This window comes from Triplophysa dalaica, chromosome 8 (genome assembly GCF_015846415.1).
Source record: "Triplophysa dalaica isolate WHDGS20190420 chromosome 8, ASM1584641v1, whole genome shotgun sequence".
NCBI classification, from domain to species: Eukaryota; Metazoa; Chordata; class Actinopteri; order Cypriniformes; family Nemacheilidae; genus Triplophysa; species Triplophysa dalaica.
The window spans coordinates 21,720,317-21,738,457 of record NC_079549.1 but is presented as its reverse complement, the minus strand read 5'-3'; the positions used below and the strand labels follow the sequence as shown (position 1 = coordinate 21,738,457).

The window sequence follows — 18,141 nt, the reverse complement described above, 5'->3', positions numbered from 1 at the left end:
AAAAGATTACCTCAATTGCAAATATCCTGTTTACATATCATAAAGGGCTAATAAAATACAGCTAAGTTACAGTACGGCGAATCTAGTTGTGTGTTACGAGACTAATAATATTTTTAAGCCAAATCACGTTACAAACACCAGGTTAAGTAAATTATTATTTCTCTTTTGATGTCAGGTTAGGGTTACACCTAGAGATGCGCAGATAAGCTAAAATGTCACCCGCATCCGCTGCTTCAAATAAATCATCCACCCGCCACCCGCCAGCACGTATAATTTTCTCTGATATAGATATCCGCACCCGACCCGAATCCGATCGTCACTTTAATTACGAAGTAAATTTTCTAGCACTGTCTTTGTCTGTAAATGCTTGAATCTAATCTTTCCATTTAGAACATACATGATGTACCATATAAGAGGTACCAGTCTTATGGCTTTCATATACATACAGTGCCTCACAGCCGTTGCATATTACAAACCCATCACTTGATTCATCCTTGTTAACCACTTCGCTAAAACGCTCCCACAAGGTACTTTTCTTTCCTACCTTTTGTTTTGTTTTTATTTCTCCCTTTTTAAATTTCTCTCGGATCTGTTTTGCCCCCATATCTTCTTTAAGAAATAGACCGCCCTCTACCGCCACCACACGCGCATTTCTTTTAAATTACTGCAAATTAGCGCCTGCTTTAAAATGCATTTTAAACAAATTTGTACTTTTGAAGAAATTTTGTTAATATTGTATATGATATCATCCACCCGCAATTAATCAAAATGTTTTTTTTTATTACCCGACACACCCGTCCCGCGGATCATCCGCAGCGCCCGCGAATATAACCGCTATCCGTGCATCAATATTACACACTGACTTTCTATCATGGTCTATGGACTCCCTGAAGATGTCTTGGCCACCCCCAGGACACCCCATCTGAAAAACTCTAGCTCCGGCACTGATTATGAGCATGGCAAATCAGAGATGCAGGAAGATTATTAGATTGATTTACAACAGTCAGATGTCAATTAACCACCGAAAAAACCTAAAAAGTTGTTTTCTTGAGACTTTTTTTGACTCCCACTCGCTCTTTTAGTGCATGTGAGAGACATGCAGAGCTGCTGCTGACCAGATGGAGGCCCTAAGTGAACTGGTTTTGTGTTTCCCCCATTAAATATAAAACAATACCAAAACACATTGTTGGTAATCGGAGTATTTGCTGGCGTTCCCTGGAAGCATCGTACGGGTTGATTGTTCCCGTCGTTCGGGATCTGTCGTCCCAACCTCTCCTGAACCGGCAGCGGTGACGGAAGGAAAGGGTGGTGAACTGAATGTGCGCCAGTGCTGCTTCCCAAGCGGAGGCTGCTGGAAACTTCGTCACACAGAATCTTCTCATATCTACCCATGACGGTTACGTCTCTAGGGCGCTGCATTAAGTAAGTGAAGAAAAATATTTTTCTTTTGTGTGTCATTACTTTTATCACATGGGAATTCTGTAATAAATGTATCATTATTCTTACTGTACTGTATTCACGAGTTCACCTATGCAGACAACGGTTAGCAGAAGTGTAAAAGGTATACGCGTTTGAGGTGCTGTCCAGGGAGCGGGCTCCGCTAGGGTGAGCGTCTGCTAAATGACTAAATGTAAATGACTAAATGTCCCGATTTCGGAAACGGCCCGAACCCAGAGCAAACCCCCTGGATTCTGCTAACGGAGGGAGTTCGGGGAAGAAGCCGGGGAGTTGTTGAAAACCGTAGAGATGACGCAGGTAAGAAGTCTTGCTTAAATTATGGGCTGGCTCGCTTAGCCGGTAGGGTGGAAGCCATGATTACTGATTGCGAACCATCCGGGCTTGATTATATGCTCCGGCTCCTCCCGAACTTTGTTTATAAAAACATCATTTATCTGTACGGTAGATTTATTCATATACGTGGATTTAAGCTTTTCGGAACTGTTCAGAATCTGCAACAATGTCCGGATTAATCTTCTCGTGCAAAGTTTTATATGGAATAAATGGAAACAATGTCATTGACTGTAATTTTGATTTGTTTGATTTTTTTGGTCACATCAGGTTACTGTCAGTCATCAATAAGTTATTTAATGAATAATTCTTGTTTATCCATTTACTACATTGACTAGTGCTTTGAAGAATTATGGCATACTTTACCACCTACAGTATTATAAAAGGATATTTCATTTAAAGCGGGCGTAACACACGGGGTTTCCGCCAATCTCATATTAATCTTGAGTACCTTTAGGGTAGTTTTGCATACTTCTTATCTTCGAAGAGTATTTAGTTTGATCACATTTATAAAAGATGGATAAAGCTTTACGGTTGTTTCCGAAAACATACGGCGCGCGCGGGGGGAGGGGTAGGCTGAACCAAAGCACGTGCGCACCCATTGTCAACAAAACACACACATCGGTTTCACTCACCGCATACGGTTCATGTCCGGCATCTTTTAGACAGAGGTGTAAAAAGTACTCAAAAATGTTACTGAAAGTATAAGTGAAAGTGAAAGTACAAGTACTGAGTGAAAATTTTACTCGAGTAAAAGTACAAGTATCTGGCCAGAAACATCCTGGAGTGAAAGTAAAAAGTTACCACATCAAAATTGTTCTTGAGTAAAAGTAAATGTACACTCTAAAAAAAGGCTGGGTTAAAACAACCCAATTTGGGTTATTTTGGTAACCCAACATTGGGTCAAACATGGACAAACCCAGCATTGGGTTATTTTAACCCAGCCAGTTGGGTTAAATCTTTGACCCAACATGCTGGGTTGTTTTATTTAAATCAACTTTTGCTTAAAAATTACATTGATGGTTTAAAACAAACCCGAAATGTTTAAAAATAATAATAACAAAATCACAGAGAAATACTCGAGGCATCAGTAAGAATCAATAGTTTTATTAAGGATCAAAATGCAAGACAAAAGGAATTCATAAAAACATGCAATATGTTATGCTCAATGAACAATAAAATGGCATATAAAACACTTTGATGAAATGTATGTTTATACATATTTAAAGAAAATTAACTTCAATAAATTACATTAGTTTAGATTTAAACATATACATTTAACAAGGTTATTAAAGTGGCACAAGTAAATATAAATAGTTAGACAACTTAACACTTCAAAACACTATAAAAAGTATTTTACTAAACCCTTGTTGATAGAACCGCATTTATATGATAAAATATAAGTCTATGCACAAGTTTTCTATAAAAAAAGAAATAAACAAGCGTTATGGATGTGAAAAAGGGACACCGTAACTTTCCTCTTCATATAAACTCACAAAACATTTTAAAGAGTGTTAGTTCTTTCGGTTTCAGCACTGCTTAACCTAAAATATCCACTGAGCAGTCTTACTGAAGAGGATTCTTTTCCTGGGAGTTGTAGACAACAGTGTGGTGTGCACTTTTGGAAGTGGATGTTCAGAAGGAGGGTTTCTTTATCAATTTGTTCATCTATAAAGAGACAAGAAAAGAGACAAGAGAAGAGACAAGAGAAGAATGTAAGGAGACTGGCCTACCCAGAGCACAATGGATTATAATAAACATATAAAGAAGTACATTAACATTTTACCTAAATAATGTTTACCTTTAAGCCTGTTATGAAAACATCCAAGTTCCAGTTGACATTCTCTTGAATAGAATGATCCATTAATATTAGCTGTTATTCTGCACGCTGTCAGTGGGGGGAAAAAGAAGAGTGGGATCTAGTACAGAAAGCGAAATACAGTCTTAAAAAAAAAATATTATAAACGTTAAAACAACCCTTCACTAATTCGACACACTCGGGAATAAGTAGAAGTCTAAAAAGAGCAACAATTTTTCGCCTCATATACCCAAAATTAATTATATCGCATTGTTAACCACTAACGTTATAAGAGCGGCTACTCCCGAGGCAATGGCCGAGATAGAGCTGCTCTCCACGGAGCCACGACCGCTGACAGCCTGAAGCTCACACCTCCGACAGCGTCTTAACAAAATCTCAAAGAGGCGTTATGTTTATATATAAATCACGTATTTGTGTTCTTAACAACAACATTCTCGTCTAAAAGACTATTTAAACTAAGCTCCCTCACCGAACATTAGCGGTATTTAAAATAAAAAAAATGAGCTGGATGCTTGCTTTTGACACGACGCTCTCTCGTGTCGACCTTAAACTAATATCAAGTTGCGTAAGTTACTGAACTAAATGACTCACACGAGTCAGGAATTTCAAAGGGAAATGTTGACCAAAAATGAAGTTTAAATGATTAAAAAGCTGTAAGTTAGAACAACGTGGGCATAACGTTACAGACTAGCTATACAAAGCTAACGAAGCTAGATTGTAACGTTACTTTCAAACCTAATGCGAACAGCCGAATTTTGCATACTTTTGCATTTTTTTTGTGCAGTAATAGTTTTATACATTAAAAACTTGTAAACATACCTTTTCTTCTCCGAATAACAACTTTTCGAGATGAGGTGGATCAAAATGCCCGCGAAGGTAAAGTTTGTCTGATGCGTCGATGAGTGGGAGGGGTTTACTCTCTCAACTGTCACTCAATTGGACCCGACTGCTAACCCAGCGTTTGGGTTACTCAAAAAATGACCCAACACTGAGAAAATAACCCAACAACATGACCCAACAGGCTCAACCCAGCTGTTGGGTTAAACAAATAACCCAGCATTTTTTAGAGTGTTCATTGAATGTTAAAATGAATCTCATTGCTGAATAAATAACATTTAAATTAAACTCGCTATCAGCAAAATTCAGTTGGTTCATTAGTAGTAAGGGAAGATGGAGGAAGGTGAGACTCCAAAAATGAGTACTTTTTGAGTATAAATAAAATTGTAAGGTATAATAATGAAAAATGTAATAATTTAAAGAACAAGTATTCATTTTTAATTGTAGTCAAGTACAAATCCCCCGAAATAATACTTAAGTAGAGTAATCAAGTAAAATTACTCAAGAACTTTTCATCTCTGATTTTAGCGCTGGGACGGCTGCATATTTCAGTTTCAAACGATCTCCACATCCAGCGTTATCCACAGTTTATATAACATTCTTCACCCAAATGCAGTGAACAAACAAACACCTGAACTTCACGAACGTATGCTCTCTCTCTCTCTCTCTCCTGCTTACATGTGAAAGTGACATCTGCTCATGCTACTGCTCCTTCTCCTGCTATCCTGTGGCCACATACTTTTTCAGGGAGAATCGCTAATTAATGACGAAGATAAGTTGTTGCAATCCATTTATGTATGTTCGAAAAAAACTTTCTGAAACCTATACGATCGTTGAGGGAATTTATGGAGCAGTGAAATACTATGCAATACGCCCAACTCGTTTTTTGAAAAGGTGATGCATGAGAAGACCGCACGTTAAACATTGTTAACAATTCAGGATGCATGATACATCGTTGCAGGGCTGCTTTAAAAAATGTTAGGCTTAATGTCTAAGCGGCTTTTGTCTAGCTTTAAAAAGCGGGGTATGTGCGTATGTAGCTTATAGATGAAATCTGAAGAGTTTTATTTATTCATAAAGCTTTTAGACACTTTTTCTTAATGATAAAAACAAAAATCACATTCCCAAACCTCATTTACACAGATGCACTCTCACGCGGAGTACTGGTTTAAAGTTAAAACTCTTAGAATGCATTGCATGTTTCCATTGTAGGGATTTGTGTTAAGGTGCACAGTGAGGCACTAACCGAGAAAGTGTTTTGTCCCAAAATGTCATTTTTTGTGTGTACAATTCCATGTTGCCATGCATTGGAAAACAAGAAGTGCGTGAAAAAGTTTGAGACAGCTTTTGCAAGACTTACGTACACCAAATTTAGAGATCAACAACAATAGCACATTCTTTATTTGAATTAAGGTGTGGGTGCTAAATGTGGTTGTTTGGAGAGTAAAAACACAGATGCAGAGCTGTGATAACAAGAAATTCTGCTTAATTTAGGAAATGCTGCAATCGGTTTGTCTGAGGGGACTTCTCCTGTTGTTGGTGGGAAAACATGGTATGTATATGACCAGTGCTTTAAACTGGACTTAGCTGATGGACTATGTTTCTCTTCCCAAATTGTATAGTATTATTTCTCTCACTTGATCTGGCAAGACTATGTTTTTTCACTGCCACTAAGCTTGTAGCAAAGCATTGTGGGATTGCCTTTTCTGCAATGTAAGAAGGCATTTGGGATAATTTTTCTTGAAAAGCTTTTGCACTAGGATTTTTTTATCCAAATAAGTTGTTTAACGATTACATTGAAACTTTTTCTTGTTTCTTGTAGTGTGCACACAGGAGCAATGCTTAAAAGCTTCTGTTAAATCATGTGGAGACTGCATCATATCTGGACCTGGCTGTGCCTGGTGTAAAGATTTGGTAAATTCAATAGTGGGAAACATATAAAACATTTTACATTATAACATTTTTAAAACTTAAGTCCGTCTTGTTTTAACCGCAGAATTTCAACAAGCCTGGAGAGCAGGAAGCAGTACGTTGCGACACTGTTGCTGTGCTGACAGATAAAGGGTGCTCAGCTATAATAGACCCCCAGAATAAATTAAACAAAATTTCAATCAAGCCCCTGACGAATGGCTCTCATCCAGTACAAATCACTCCACAAGAAATAGAGCTGAATCTTAGACCAGGTAGGGTTTATTTCCCACCAAAATTTTGCGGGCATATTTAAAAATAAATAAGCGTAAATCAAAAAATTAAAACCGCGAGTCAGAACTTTATGATGTGCTCGTCTAAAAGAGTTAAGATACGAATGTAAGGCATAATCATTCTCATGAGCTAGCAACATCCCACATTTACACCAATACAGTCTTTATTTCGAAATACACAGCCAATTATTTTAAATAACTTAATAGAGTAACTGTAAACTATAGCACCGCTGATTAAACCAAGCAAACAGGACACATAACGTTATGTTAATTTAACCTGGCAGAGCGTACTCATAACAGATATAAGAAGTGTATCTAACACTCAGTAAGATACTTAATTATGTTCTATTACCATTTTCCTTGTGCGGGATTAGCAGATGACGGCCATTATCCAATGTGCCGCGAGTCGCGGTGGAAGTGACGTCAACGACTGATTGGCTAGAGGAGGAGCAGTCAATCTAGAACTAGTGGACCAATGGTGACGCTAAAGCCCGCCCTAATTAACATGAGACTAGATCTGCAGCATTTGGAAAAGCAAGCGCAGAATGTGAAGAAACAAGCGAAGGAAAAAATAACGTTTGCGTTAAAAAAATGAAAATACAAGCAGAAAATATCAGATCACAAACCAAGGAAAACATTATTTTTTGTGCGATTTTGACAACTTTGCCTTCATGTAGTAATTTTGTGCAATATAATTTAAATTGTGTTTAAAATTCTCATGGTTTTAATTGTTTGCTTTTCGCTTATTATAATTATTCATGTGTTCGCAATACTTCTGATCCCATATTATCTCTCAGAAACAGTGAAAGAAACAAGTTTTTTTTACTGCATGTAAGTTTGTTCATATTTAGACAACTTTAAAATCTGATGTGTTGCTTTTTAGGGAAACCCCACACATTTACAGTAACTTTTAAAAGAGCTGAAGGCTATCCTGTGGACCTTTACTACCTGATGGATCTCTCCTACTCTATGAAAGATGATCTGGAGAATGTTAAAAAGCTGGGATCAGATTTACTCAATGAGCTTAAGAGAAAGACTGGCAATGCCAGAATAGGTGATTCAATATGAAATACATTTTCTACAAATATATTAACCACCACATTAAAACACACCAAAATAGGCAATTTTTTATACCGTATCCATTTTAGCTCGTTGGTTATGGATGGACAAAATCTCAAAATAACAAGTAAAAGATGTTGCCTTGTGTCTATTGTTAAAACTGTTTTAAAGTTACAATAGAAACAGGTAAATGTATAAATCAACACAGAGTAAAAGAAATGCATTTAGTTTAATACTGTTGGTGTGACACTTTCAAACAAGTTCCCCCCTTGTCCGAAGATGTTTCACATGATGTTCAAATGATTGTATCTCAGCAACAGGTTTCAATAGAAACAAAACATTCGACACATCGACATGACCTTCCTTTTTACTCTGTTGCATGAATCTCAAAGTTTTTATTCTGGCTCAAAGTCACTCACAGGTCACACAAGGATGACATCAATAAATTCACAAAGTTGTTTTTCTAACGCAGGCTTTGGTGCATTTGTCGACAAGACTTTGCTTCCATTCACGGACACCAACGAAGTGAAGCTCCAAAGACCTTGTCCTGACAAAAATGAACCATGTCAACCAGCCTTTGGCTTTGAGCACGTACTTTCTCTGACTGCCGATGGAAAGAAATTCAAAAAAATGGTAGCCAAGCAGCACATATCTGGAAACCTGGACGCACCAGAGGGAAGTCTGGACGCCATCATGCAAGCTGCAGTCTGCATGGTGAGGGCTTGCTTTATTACATTTATTGCAATATTTATATTATTTACATTTCTTAATGCTAAATTCTACAACTACATTTTGTGATTTTGGGGAAATGTTTTAATACTGCTTAATATCCTAAATTAAAGAATTGTATTTCCTAGGAACAAATGTTGGGATGAATCCGACAAATGCGGTAAATATAACAATTGTGCTTCAGAAAGGGATAAAATCTTAAATCGTACGCATCAAAATTTTCCAGGCAACAGTTGGAGAGTCAACAGAGGGTGATAAGGGTTCATTTTAAGTTACACTAAACCTTATCTTACAGTTAAAAAAAATATGTAACCCTTTCCTTGAAGCATGAATGTATAATGCATTATAAAAGTAGTTTTAAAGCATTGTAATGCACCTTTTAATGCATTGTAATGTCTTATAAATAATTGTTATTTCTGTTAATATATTATTACACTTAGCAATTCATTGTTACACTACACATTTTAAATTAATTATACAACTCAATATAATGCATTACAAATAGTGGTGGGCATAGATTAATTTTCTTTGATTTTGATTAATTTTGGAATTAATCGATATTAATCTAGATTAAAATGGCTCATTTGAATTCTGCCGAAGGCATTCAGAATATGTGTGCTACCCAAATAATGACTAAAAGTAAGTCTTTGAGAACGGGTGTCTCAAGCCAGGTGGCTAATTAGACCAGGGGCTCATCTCCTGTTTCCAAAATGCATCACAAACTGCTTGAGAAAGCTGTTCTACTATGATAATTGGTTATGAAAATAAATTATGTTCAATAAGATGTACTTGTGTTTACTTCCGCATTAGCTAAGGGATGATTTGCGTTTAGGTGGTACTTGAGACTGGAAGAGCTCCTACAGGACATTTACATTTAGTCATTTAGCAGACGCTTTTATCCAAAGCAATTTACAAAGAGTTAGGGAGCAAGCGATGTGTCATAAAGGAGCCATAATACATTAGGTGTCAATACAAATTTACTGGTTTCAACTAAAGCTAGACCACTACCTGTTGAGAGAAAGTTTTTTTTTAAACCCATCCCGCATTGCACAAGGTGCAAACAACTTTAGTCTTGTCGATGTTTCCATTGGGAAGCTTCTCAAAAATACATTTTCCCTGAAGCAACCGCGCGGCTTCAAAGCTGAACCCATGTTAGCACGTCACGTTTGATGTGGTAATTTCACAGTAACATTATGTTGTGTTCAGACCAAACACAAATGGCGCGTCAAGCGCGAGTGATTTACATGTTAAGTCAATGCAAAGACGCGATAGACGCGAATGAAGCCCTGGTCATGAGATGATGAGGTGGCGCGAATGACGCGAATTGCTCAAACACGCGAGTTGAAAAATATCGTTCTCGCCCGGTACAGTGCAATTCTGCTAGGTATACATCCGCGGTAAAATATCAAGGTGAATGTCATCATAGCTTGGGAAGTATAGACCCAGCTCCCAACCCAACTTTGAGAATAGATTAACGGCGACATTCTTTTTATCGCGCGATAAGAGTCTCGCCGTTAACGGCCCACCACTAATTGCAACACACATTATGAACAATTATAATGCATTTACCCTTTAATAACTCTTTATAATGCATTATACATACATGCTTCTGGGAAAGTATTACCAAAATTTCTTATGGGGCCATTTTCAGTGAAATGCCACTCGTAAGTCACAAGATCATGTCCTTCATCATTCATGTAAATACAAATCAAATGTATTACCTGTGCACAGAAAGAGATCGGCTGGGGAAACAGCACTCGGCTGCTGGTGCTGGCCACAGATGATGGCTTCCACATGGCAGGGGACGGTAAACTCGCCGCCATTCTGGAACCAAACCAAGGAACTTGTCAGCTGGTCAACAACAAGTACAGCAAGAGCAACTTCTGGGTATGATTTACTTTTGGGCAGACACTTAAACATCCTTATTTAGGAAATGAACTGCATCATATAAAGGCCGTTTTCTAACAAACACATATCCCCCATTAAATAGTCCTTAACAGTACAGTTTAATAAAGAAAATTAATTTTTATATTTATAAATCCAGGTGGGACTAGTGAAAGTAAAGCCGACTTTAACAAGTGTGAAAATATAAGTGAAATATCTGAAATGTCTCTGTGCTAAGATCATGCGGTCCAAAAAAAATCTATTTTCAGGATTACCCATCTGTTGGTCAGATAGCTCGGAAGCTAGAGGAGCAAAATATACAACCAATTTTTGCCGTCACCAAGAAAATGGAAAGTGTGTACGAAGTAAGTAAAACCTGCTTGCTTGGAATGTAATAGTGATTTTATGCTTTCTCTTAGAAACAATTAATTTGCAGGTCGATTCCCTTCACAAGCTAAATTTGTCTAATTAAGTCATGGGATGTTTTCAGTAAATGTATTTGAAAAGTGCCACTGAACAACACATGCTTTACACACACTCTGCATTATTGTTATTTTTAATAGATCTTAACAGTATTATATTGATATAATTGGTTTATTTTCTGAAATAGAGCCTCAGTCAACTGATCCCCAAGTCAGCTGTTGGAGTGCTTTCTGACGACTCGAGCAATGTGGTTAATCTGATTGTGGATGCATACAATGTAAGAAATTATTGTAAGTTTTATAAGTCTCATGACTTCATTTTCAAAGCAGACCTATTTGAACCTTTTCCTTTTGGTATTTGAACAGAACTTAACCTCTGAAGTGATTATGGCCCATGATTTCCTCCCAAACCACATATCTATTAAATATGCATCAGACTGTAAAGATGGAGAAATGTTCAGTGACAGGGGGAGATGTGCTAATGTGGCTATTGGACAAACGGTGAGTAACTTTTTAACTTTACTCAAGTACATGAGAACAAACTCAAATGATGTAAGAAGGTATATGGTGATGCTGTGGCGAACCACAAGTAATACTAAAGAGACATTCACTGAGGTACTAAACCTTTAAGGGGGGGAGGAGTTTGTTTTTGTTGTGTTCCGTGTTCAGATGTGTGTGGCTTTTTGGACCTCACTCGCTGTTCAGTGTGAGATTTAGTAAAGTGGAGAGTAAAGCTGACTCGACACAATCTTCGTCTCTTGCTCCTTATTTATTGCACTCCACAATGCCTTAATTTTAATACGTGGGAGATACTAAGATTACAGTCCATGTTATCTTGCATGGGTGACATGTTTGTTTTAAAACTAGTAATGTGCACTGACAAAGTTCCTTTTTTGTGTTTATGGGGACTTTTATTTTGAAGAGAAAGTTATAATATGAAAAAGCCAAAAGAATGCTAAACATACGGGTTATAAATTTCAGTTTTGTGGTCCAATAATGCACAAAAGTGCTTTGTCAAATTTATTTTCTGTCTTTGAAGTAGACTAGATGTCAACTGCCTTTTTAATTCTACCACAACAGTTTTGTAACCTAAAGTTACCATGAAACGGACGTTGCGATTGACTCTGATTGGTCAAGGTGGAGGTATCGCAACAGGTGGCTGTGTCGCAACAATCTTCTTCCACCTTAGAAATGTCGCTAAATTACGAAATATTCTGTGTTGCTGACGCAGAGAAACTTATTCATGCATTTGTGACCTCAAGACTTGACTACTGTCATGTAACACTTAGTGGTTGTCCTGAATCATCAATAAACAAACTACAGTTAGTTCAGAGTGCAGCTAACAGAGTTCTAACCAGGTCCAGAAAATACAATCACATAACCCCAATGTTATTATCACCTCACTGGCTATACATTAAGTATGGTATTGACTTTAAAGTTATTTTAATCACTTCTAAAGCCTTTAACGGTTTAGCCCCTACCCACATAATAGAGCTTCTATCACACTACAACCCATCACGCTCTGTAAGATCTCAAAACTCCAGACTTTTGATAACACCTAGAATAACTAAATCCACCAAAGGAGGAAGAACTTTCTCATACCTAAACTCTGGAATAGCCTTCCCGATACTATTCGAGGGTCAGACACACTCCAAATTTAAATCAAGATTAGAGACACATCTTTTCTGCCAAGCTCTCACTTAATGCATTATATGCTGAATAAACCACCGGGAGACTGCATTTATTAGATATTATTTACTAGAATGATCTTGCTTGTTGCATTTTCTCCTGTTAAGCAGCTTTGGAACACTGCACATTGTGAAAAGCGCTATATAAATAAAATTGAATTGAACTTCTTTTCCGTATCATGATGTGTATCCGAGTGTATCCGAGTGAAACAGGGCTTAATTTTTCCTTTCCCTTTTTGATTTGTTTGTTGTAAGTTGGGCCTGGAGGAAAGGGCTAAAAATGGCGGACCATTAGACAGTCAGTAAGGTCCTACCTCTATGTGGTGAAGAGTTGTTGTTGAGTGGGGGAGAGGAACTTCACTTTTTTGATTAAATTAATTAAAAAAAAATGATGGTATGCTGGACAAATCATTTATAATAATCACTGCCACATTGTGTAAAACTCTTAGAATTTTCCTGTGTGATCGCATGGTATCAAATTATTCTTACCAAAATGTGTACAGGTGGCTTTTGATGTTACAGTGACAGCAGAGAAATGCATTAAAAACCAGACGTTCAACATTGGGCCCTTGGGCTTTGGTGAAAAACTAAAGGTGACTGTTTCCACTCGATGTGAGTGCGAGTGTGACGATACAAATAAACCTCATCCTCACTGCGGGGGTAGTGGAGTAGTGGTCTGTGGTGGCTGCAGGTACGATCTCAAATTATTTTTTACTCCTTTCTTTTTACGTACTTATTTTAAAGGTCCAGTGTGTCATTTTTTGAAAGGATCAATTGACAGAAATGCAATTTAATATACATAACTATGTCTTCAGAGATCTATAAAGAGCTTACATTATAAAGCATTATGTTTATATTACAATATAATGAGCATTTTCAAACTACATACATGGCAGGTCCACTCATGTGGAATTCGCCATGTTGTTTCTACATTAGCACTAAACGGACATATTTCTCTACAGAGCACGTTTCGTGAATACGATATTTCCGTCGCCAATGAGACAAAAATGTGACGACATCTTAGTCCTGTGTCAAAAAGTGCTTAGAAAGGGAGGGGGAGGGTTGGAGTGAGCCGTTGGCTGCAATTCGTGACCTCAACGCTAGATGCCACTAAATTTCTTACACTGGGCCTTTAAATGCAAAAAGTTCCACCTGGACAACTCTAATGAACACATTAAATTCAAGTTGTAACCCTCATGTCAATCTACAGGGAAACAGTGTTGGGTATTATGTTACCATAAATGTCTAAACGCAGCATAAATATCCCCCACATATCCACAGGTGTAACCAGGGTTTCATAGGGGGGCATTGTGAGTGCCAGATAGGCCAAAAAGACGAAGCCTCATTGAGAGCTCAGTGCAAGAAAGACAACGGGACGGAGTGCGAGGGAAAAGGAGACTGTGTGTGCGGGCGCTGCCAATGTCACATCACAGAGGGCAACAGTCAATACTACGGCGAATTCTGTGATTGTGACGATGAGCACTGTGAAAACTTTAACAATACACAGTGTGGAGGTAATATTTGGGGGTAAATCATAGTTACATATCAATATATGTTTTATATATAATAAATGCAAATTTTTTGTTTTAAATATGCTCTCACGTATCATGCGTATTTACTTTTGTCAGGTCATGGCCAATGCAAATGTGGTAAATGTAAGTGTCACGAAGGCTATGAGGGAACGGCGTGTCACTGTGCAATATCTGATGTAGCCTGCAAGACACAAGGAACCGTGTGTCACAACCGTGGCACGTGTGTATGTAACCAGTGCGAATGCCTAAGGGAATACAAGAGGCCCTACTGCAAAGAATGTCCTACATGTCAAGCCCCCTGTCAACAATCAGCGTATGTAAACGTCATGAGTTACAGGCAGACTTAAATAGAAAGTGCTATTTCTGTGTGTGTGTTTTCATTTGCGATCCTGTCTTTACCTGCATCAGGAGTTGTGTTGAATGTTTGGCCTTTGAAAGCGGTCCGTTCAAGAAGAACTGCTCAGAAGCATGCAATCACCTTAAACTCAGCATTAGTGAAAAACTGGCCAAGAGCGACTGTCGCGTCAAAGATGCAGAAGGGTGCTGGATGACATTTACAATGACTGAGCAAGATGGATTTGACAAGTACTTGGTCAATGTCCTAAAAAGCAGAGGTATAGATCCAAGCTTAAAATGTGTACTGGTTTGAAAAAAGGTTACAGAATTTGACACCTCACGTTTGTTGTCATAGATTGTCCCAAAGGGCCAAACATAGCGGCCATCGTAGGAGGATCTCTGGCAGGTGGAGCTCTGATTGGTCTCTTGATCCTACTCATTGTCAAGGCATGCCTTCATGCAAGGGACCTAAGAGATTGGAGAAGATTCGAAGAAGACAGGAAACTTGAAAAATTCTCCGTAAATCCTGTTTTCTCTAGAATATACATAAAACATACACTTCATTTTTAATCCCTCCCCCTTTTTGGGTGTTCAAATATAGTTCCTCTGTGTATGTTGGTGTGGATGTGACTGATTTGGTTGTCATACATACAGTTGAAAGAAAAAGTATGTGAACCCTTTGGGCTTACTTGGATTTCTTCATAAATTGGTCATAAAATGTGTTCTGATCTTCATCTTAGTCACAACAATAGAGAAACACAGTCTGCTTAAACTAATACCGCACAAACATTATACGTTTTCATGTTTTTATTGAACACAACATGTAAACATCATAGTGCAGGGTGGAAAAAGAATGTGAACCTTTGGGTTTAATAACTGGTTGACCCTCCTTTGGCAGCAATAACCTGAACCAAACGTTTCCTATAGTTGCAGATCAGACCTGCACAACGGTCAGGAGAAATTTTGGACCATTCCTCTTTACAAAAGTGTTTCAGTTCAGCAATATTCTTGGGATGTCTGGTGTAAATCGCTCTCTTGAGGTCATGCCACAGCATCTCAATCGGGTTGAGGTCAGGACTTTGACTGGGCCACTCCAGAAGGCGTATTTTCTTCTGTTGTTGATTTACTTTATGCTTTGGGTCGTTGTCCTGTTGCATCGTCCATCCTCTGTTAAGCTTCAGTTGGCGGACAGATGGTCTTAAGTTTTCCTGCAAAATGTCTTGATAAACTTTGGAATTCATTTTTCCATCGATGACAGTAATCCGTCCAGGGCCTGAGGCAGCAAAGCAGCCCCAAACCATGATGCCCCCTCCACCATATTCCACAGTTGGGATGAGGTTTTGATGTTGGTGTGCTGTGCCTTTTGTTCTCCACACATAGCGTTGTGTCTTCTTTCCAAACAACTCAATTTGGGTTTCATCTGTCACCAGAATGTTTTGCCAGTAGTGCTGTGGAACATCCAGGTGCTCTTTTGCAAACTTCAAACGTGCTGCAATGTTTTTTTTGGACAGCAGTGGCTTCCTCCGTGGTGTCCTCCCATGAAGTCCATTCTTGTTTAATGTTTTCCTTATTGTAGATTTGTCAACAAAAATGTTAGCATGTGCCAGAGATGTCTGTAAGTGTTTAGCTGACACTCTAGGATTCTTCTTCACCTCATTGAGCATTCTGCGCTGTGCTCTTGCAGTCATCTTTACAGGACGACCACGCCTAGGGAGTGTAGCAACAGTGCTGAATTTTCTCCATTTGTAGACAATCTGTTTTACCGTGGACACATGGACATCAAGGCTTTTAGATATACTTTTGTAGCCCTTTCAAGCTTTATGTAAGTCAACAATTCTTGATCGTAGGTCTTCTGAGAGCTCTTTTGTGCGAGGTATGGTTCACATCAGACAACGCTTCTTCAGAACAGCAAAACTGGTGTGTGTTTTTTATTGGACAGGGCAGCTTTAATCAACACATCCAATCTCATCACATTGATTGGACCCCAGGTTGGCTGACTCCTGGCTCCAATTAGCTCTTGGAGAAGTCATTAGCCTAGGGTTTCACATTCTTTTTCCACCCTGCACTATGAATGTTTACATGTTGTGTTCAATAAAAACATGAAAACGTATAATGTTTGTGTGGTATTAGTTTAAGCAGACTGTGTTTCTCTATTGTTGTGACTTAGATGAAGATCAAAACACATTTTATGACCAATTTATGAAGAAATCCAAGTAAGCCCAAAGGGTTCATATACTTTTTCTTTCAACTGTATAATGATGTTTTCCCTTCTCCCACAGGGTATCAATCCAATATTCCAGAACGCAACCATAATTCAAAATCCAACATTTTCTGAAGATTCTTGAGGAAACTTCATGTCACAGAAAGGATGTGTACATTTAATCTATGGATTTGATCCTGCAATAATATTGCTCTACCTTTTAATGACCAAAGAGATTTGTTTGTAAAATGTGGTTCTAGCACACTTTATATAAAATCAATTTCACCAATTCTTAAATGTAAACACTTACTAATGATAAACATGGGTTGGCTTCTCCCATTATTAACTCAAAGCAGTAACCTTTAGTGTTCGCTTAGCTTTTCATTCCCTATTCAGTCTCTTTATTGGCCCTTAATTGTTCTTAAATTCCATTTACTGTGCATTATATTGGAGTCTTTGCTCGTGGAAGTTTCACGATTTACTGTAAATGAAGGTCACATCATCACGCAGTGGAAACCTGTTGACATTCTGAAATAACAGAGCTTTCTGCTAGCACAAAGACACATTGAAACTGTACATCAGAGGTTCTCAAACTTTTAAAAATTCATGTCACAAAATGTATCTAAAACTTAGAATCTCAAACTTAAAATGTGAAAACACTTTAAAATCATCCAATGATGAAACATCATTTCTGTTTGTTTGATTGCACAGAAGTTATGCTAAATTCTGTATTTTATAGAAAAAGTGGTCTTTCCTGGCGCCATAGGGCTGTATCCCCCAATTTGAGAACCACTGCTATAAATATTATACATGAAGATTATAAATGAATGAACACAAGTTTATTTTTTGTAACACTACAATTATGTTACATCTGTTAAAGTTAGTTTAAGGAACCGTTCACCCAAAAGTGAAAATTCTGTCTTAATTTACTCACCCTCAAACAGACTGGACGCCAGCCCGGTGATCCAACAGTGTCCAGTCTGAACGACTCTGCGTAAAACTAATGCAGTTTTAACACAGCAAGACTGACCTACCATAGTTATATTCTCTAATCACACCAGAAAAACAAAATACTGCATTGAACGCACTAGCAGCAGCCATCCTCCCAAGATGGTGCAACATTCAACGGCGTGATGTTGATTTACAAGCTCTTTAGGCCTACTGTACTGCACGCACTTTAATGGTTCGCTATTTTAAAATTTATAAGAAAAATAAAAAACCTCTCGTGAGTAATGGATATCAGCAAACCTGAGGGGTTAAAGCTGTGGGATTCCCTCCCTGACCTTCAACACAAGGATATATTATTACATCTGAAACAAACTGCTCCTGAGTCCTGACAAACATTACACAGCAGTCATACAAAGCAGGGTGTTTATTAGTTGATATAATTCTGCCATCTAGTGACTGAAATGTGCAAAGAACATTACTACATTTTGGTCAATAAAAATCGTCTATATATCCATGCCTCCAAAGGACTTTCTTAAATGAAATTAACTTGCCCTGACATATCAGTGCCATTGTTTTGTCTTAGGATGCTCACCAGTAAAGTGTTTCTCTAATGCATTTATATTCTTAAATATCCTCATTTAACTAAAGCTTAAGATAAGGATTGTCTGTGAAACTGGGCCTGTATTGTGTTATGAGAT

The 18,141-nt window shown here is 38.0% G+C and overlaps 1 protein-coding gene across 4 annotated transcripts; it reads left to right on the top strand.

Moving 5' to 3' along the window:
- The first annotated feature begins 1,338 nt into the window (after positions 1 to 1,338).
- LOC130427933 (integrin beta-2-like) lies at positions 1,339 to 17,869 on the top strand. Of its 4 annotated transcripts, none has more exons than XM_056755691.1 (17): positions 1,353 to 1,422; positions 1,524 to 1,755; positions 5,939 to 5,996; positions 6,267 to 6,358; positions 6,441 to 6,627; positions 7,529 to 7,699; positions 8,177 to 8,418; positions 10,165 to 10,320; positions 10,587 to 10,682; positions 10,928 to 11,017; positions 11,106 to 11,240; positions 12,931 to 13,118; positions 13,709 to 13,941; positions 14,056 to 14,272; positions 14,368 to 14,573; positions 14,651 to 14,814; positions 16,575 to 17,869. In XM_056755691.1, exons 2-17 carry the CDS (start codon positions 1,747 to 1,749, stop codon positions 16,638 to 16,640), a joined length of 2,310 nt encoding a protein of 769 aa, XP_056611669.1. In that variant the 5' UTR covers positions 1,353 to 1,422; positions 1,524 to 1,746; the 3' UTR covers positions 16,641 to 17,869. The 4 variants fall into 4 exon arrangements, with proteins under 4 accessions (XP_056611668.1, XP_056611669.1, XP_056611670.1 ...); XM_056755692.1 differs by having other exon boundaries at positions 1,363 to 1,422; positions 1,537 to 1,755; XM_056755690.1 differs by having other exon boundaries at positions 1,339 to 1,755.
- The last annotated feature ends 272 nt before the right edge of the window (positions 17,870 to 18,141 follow it).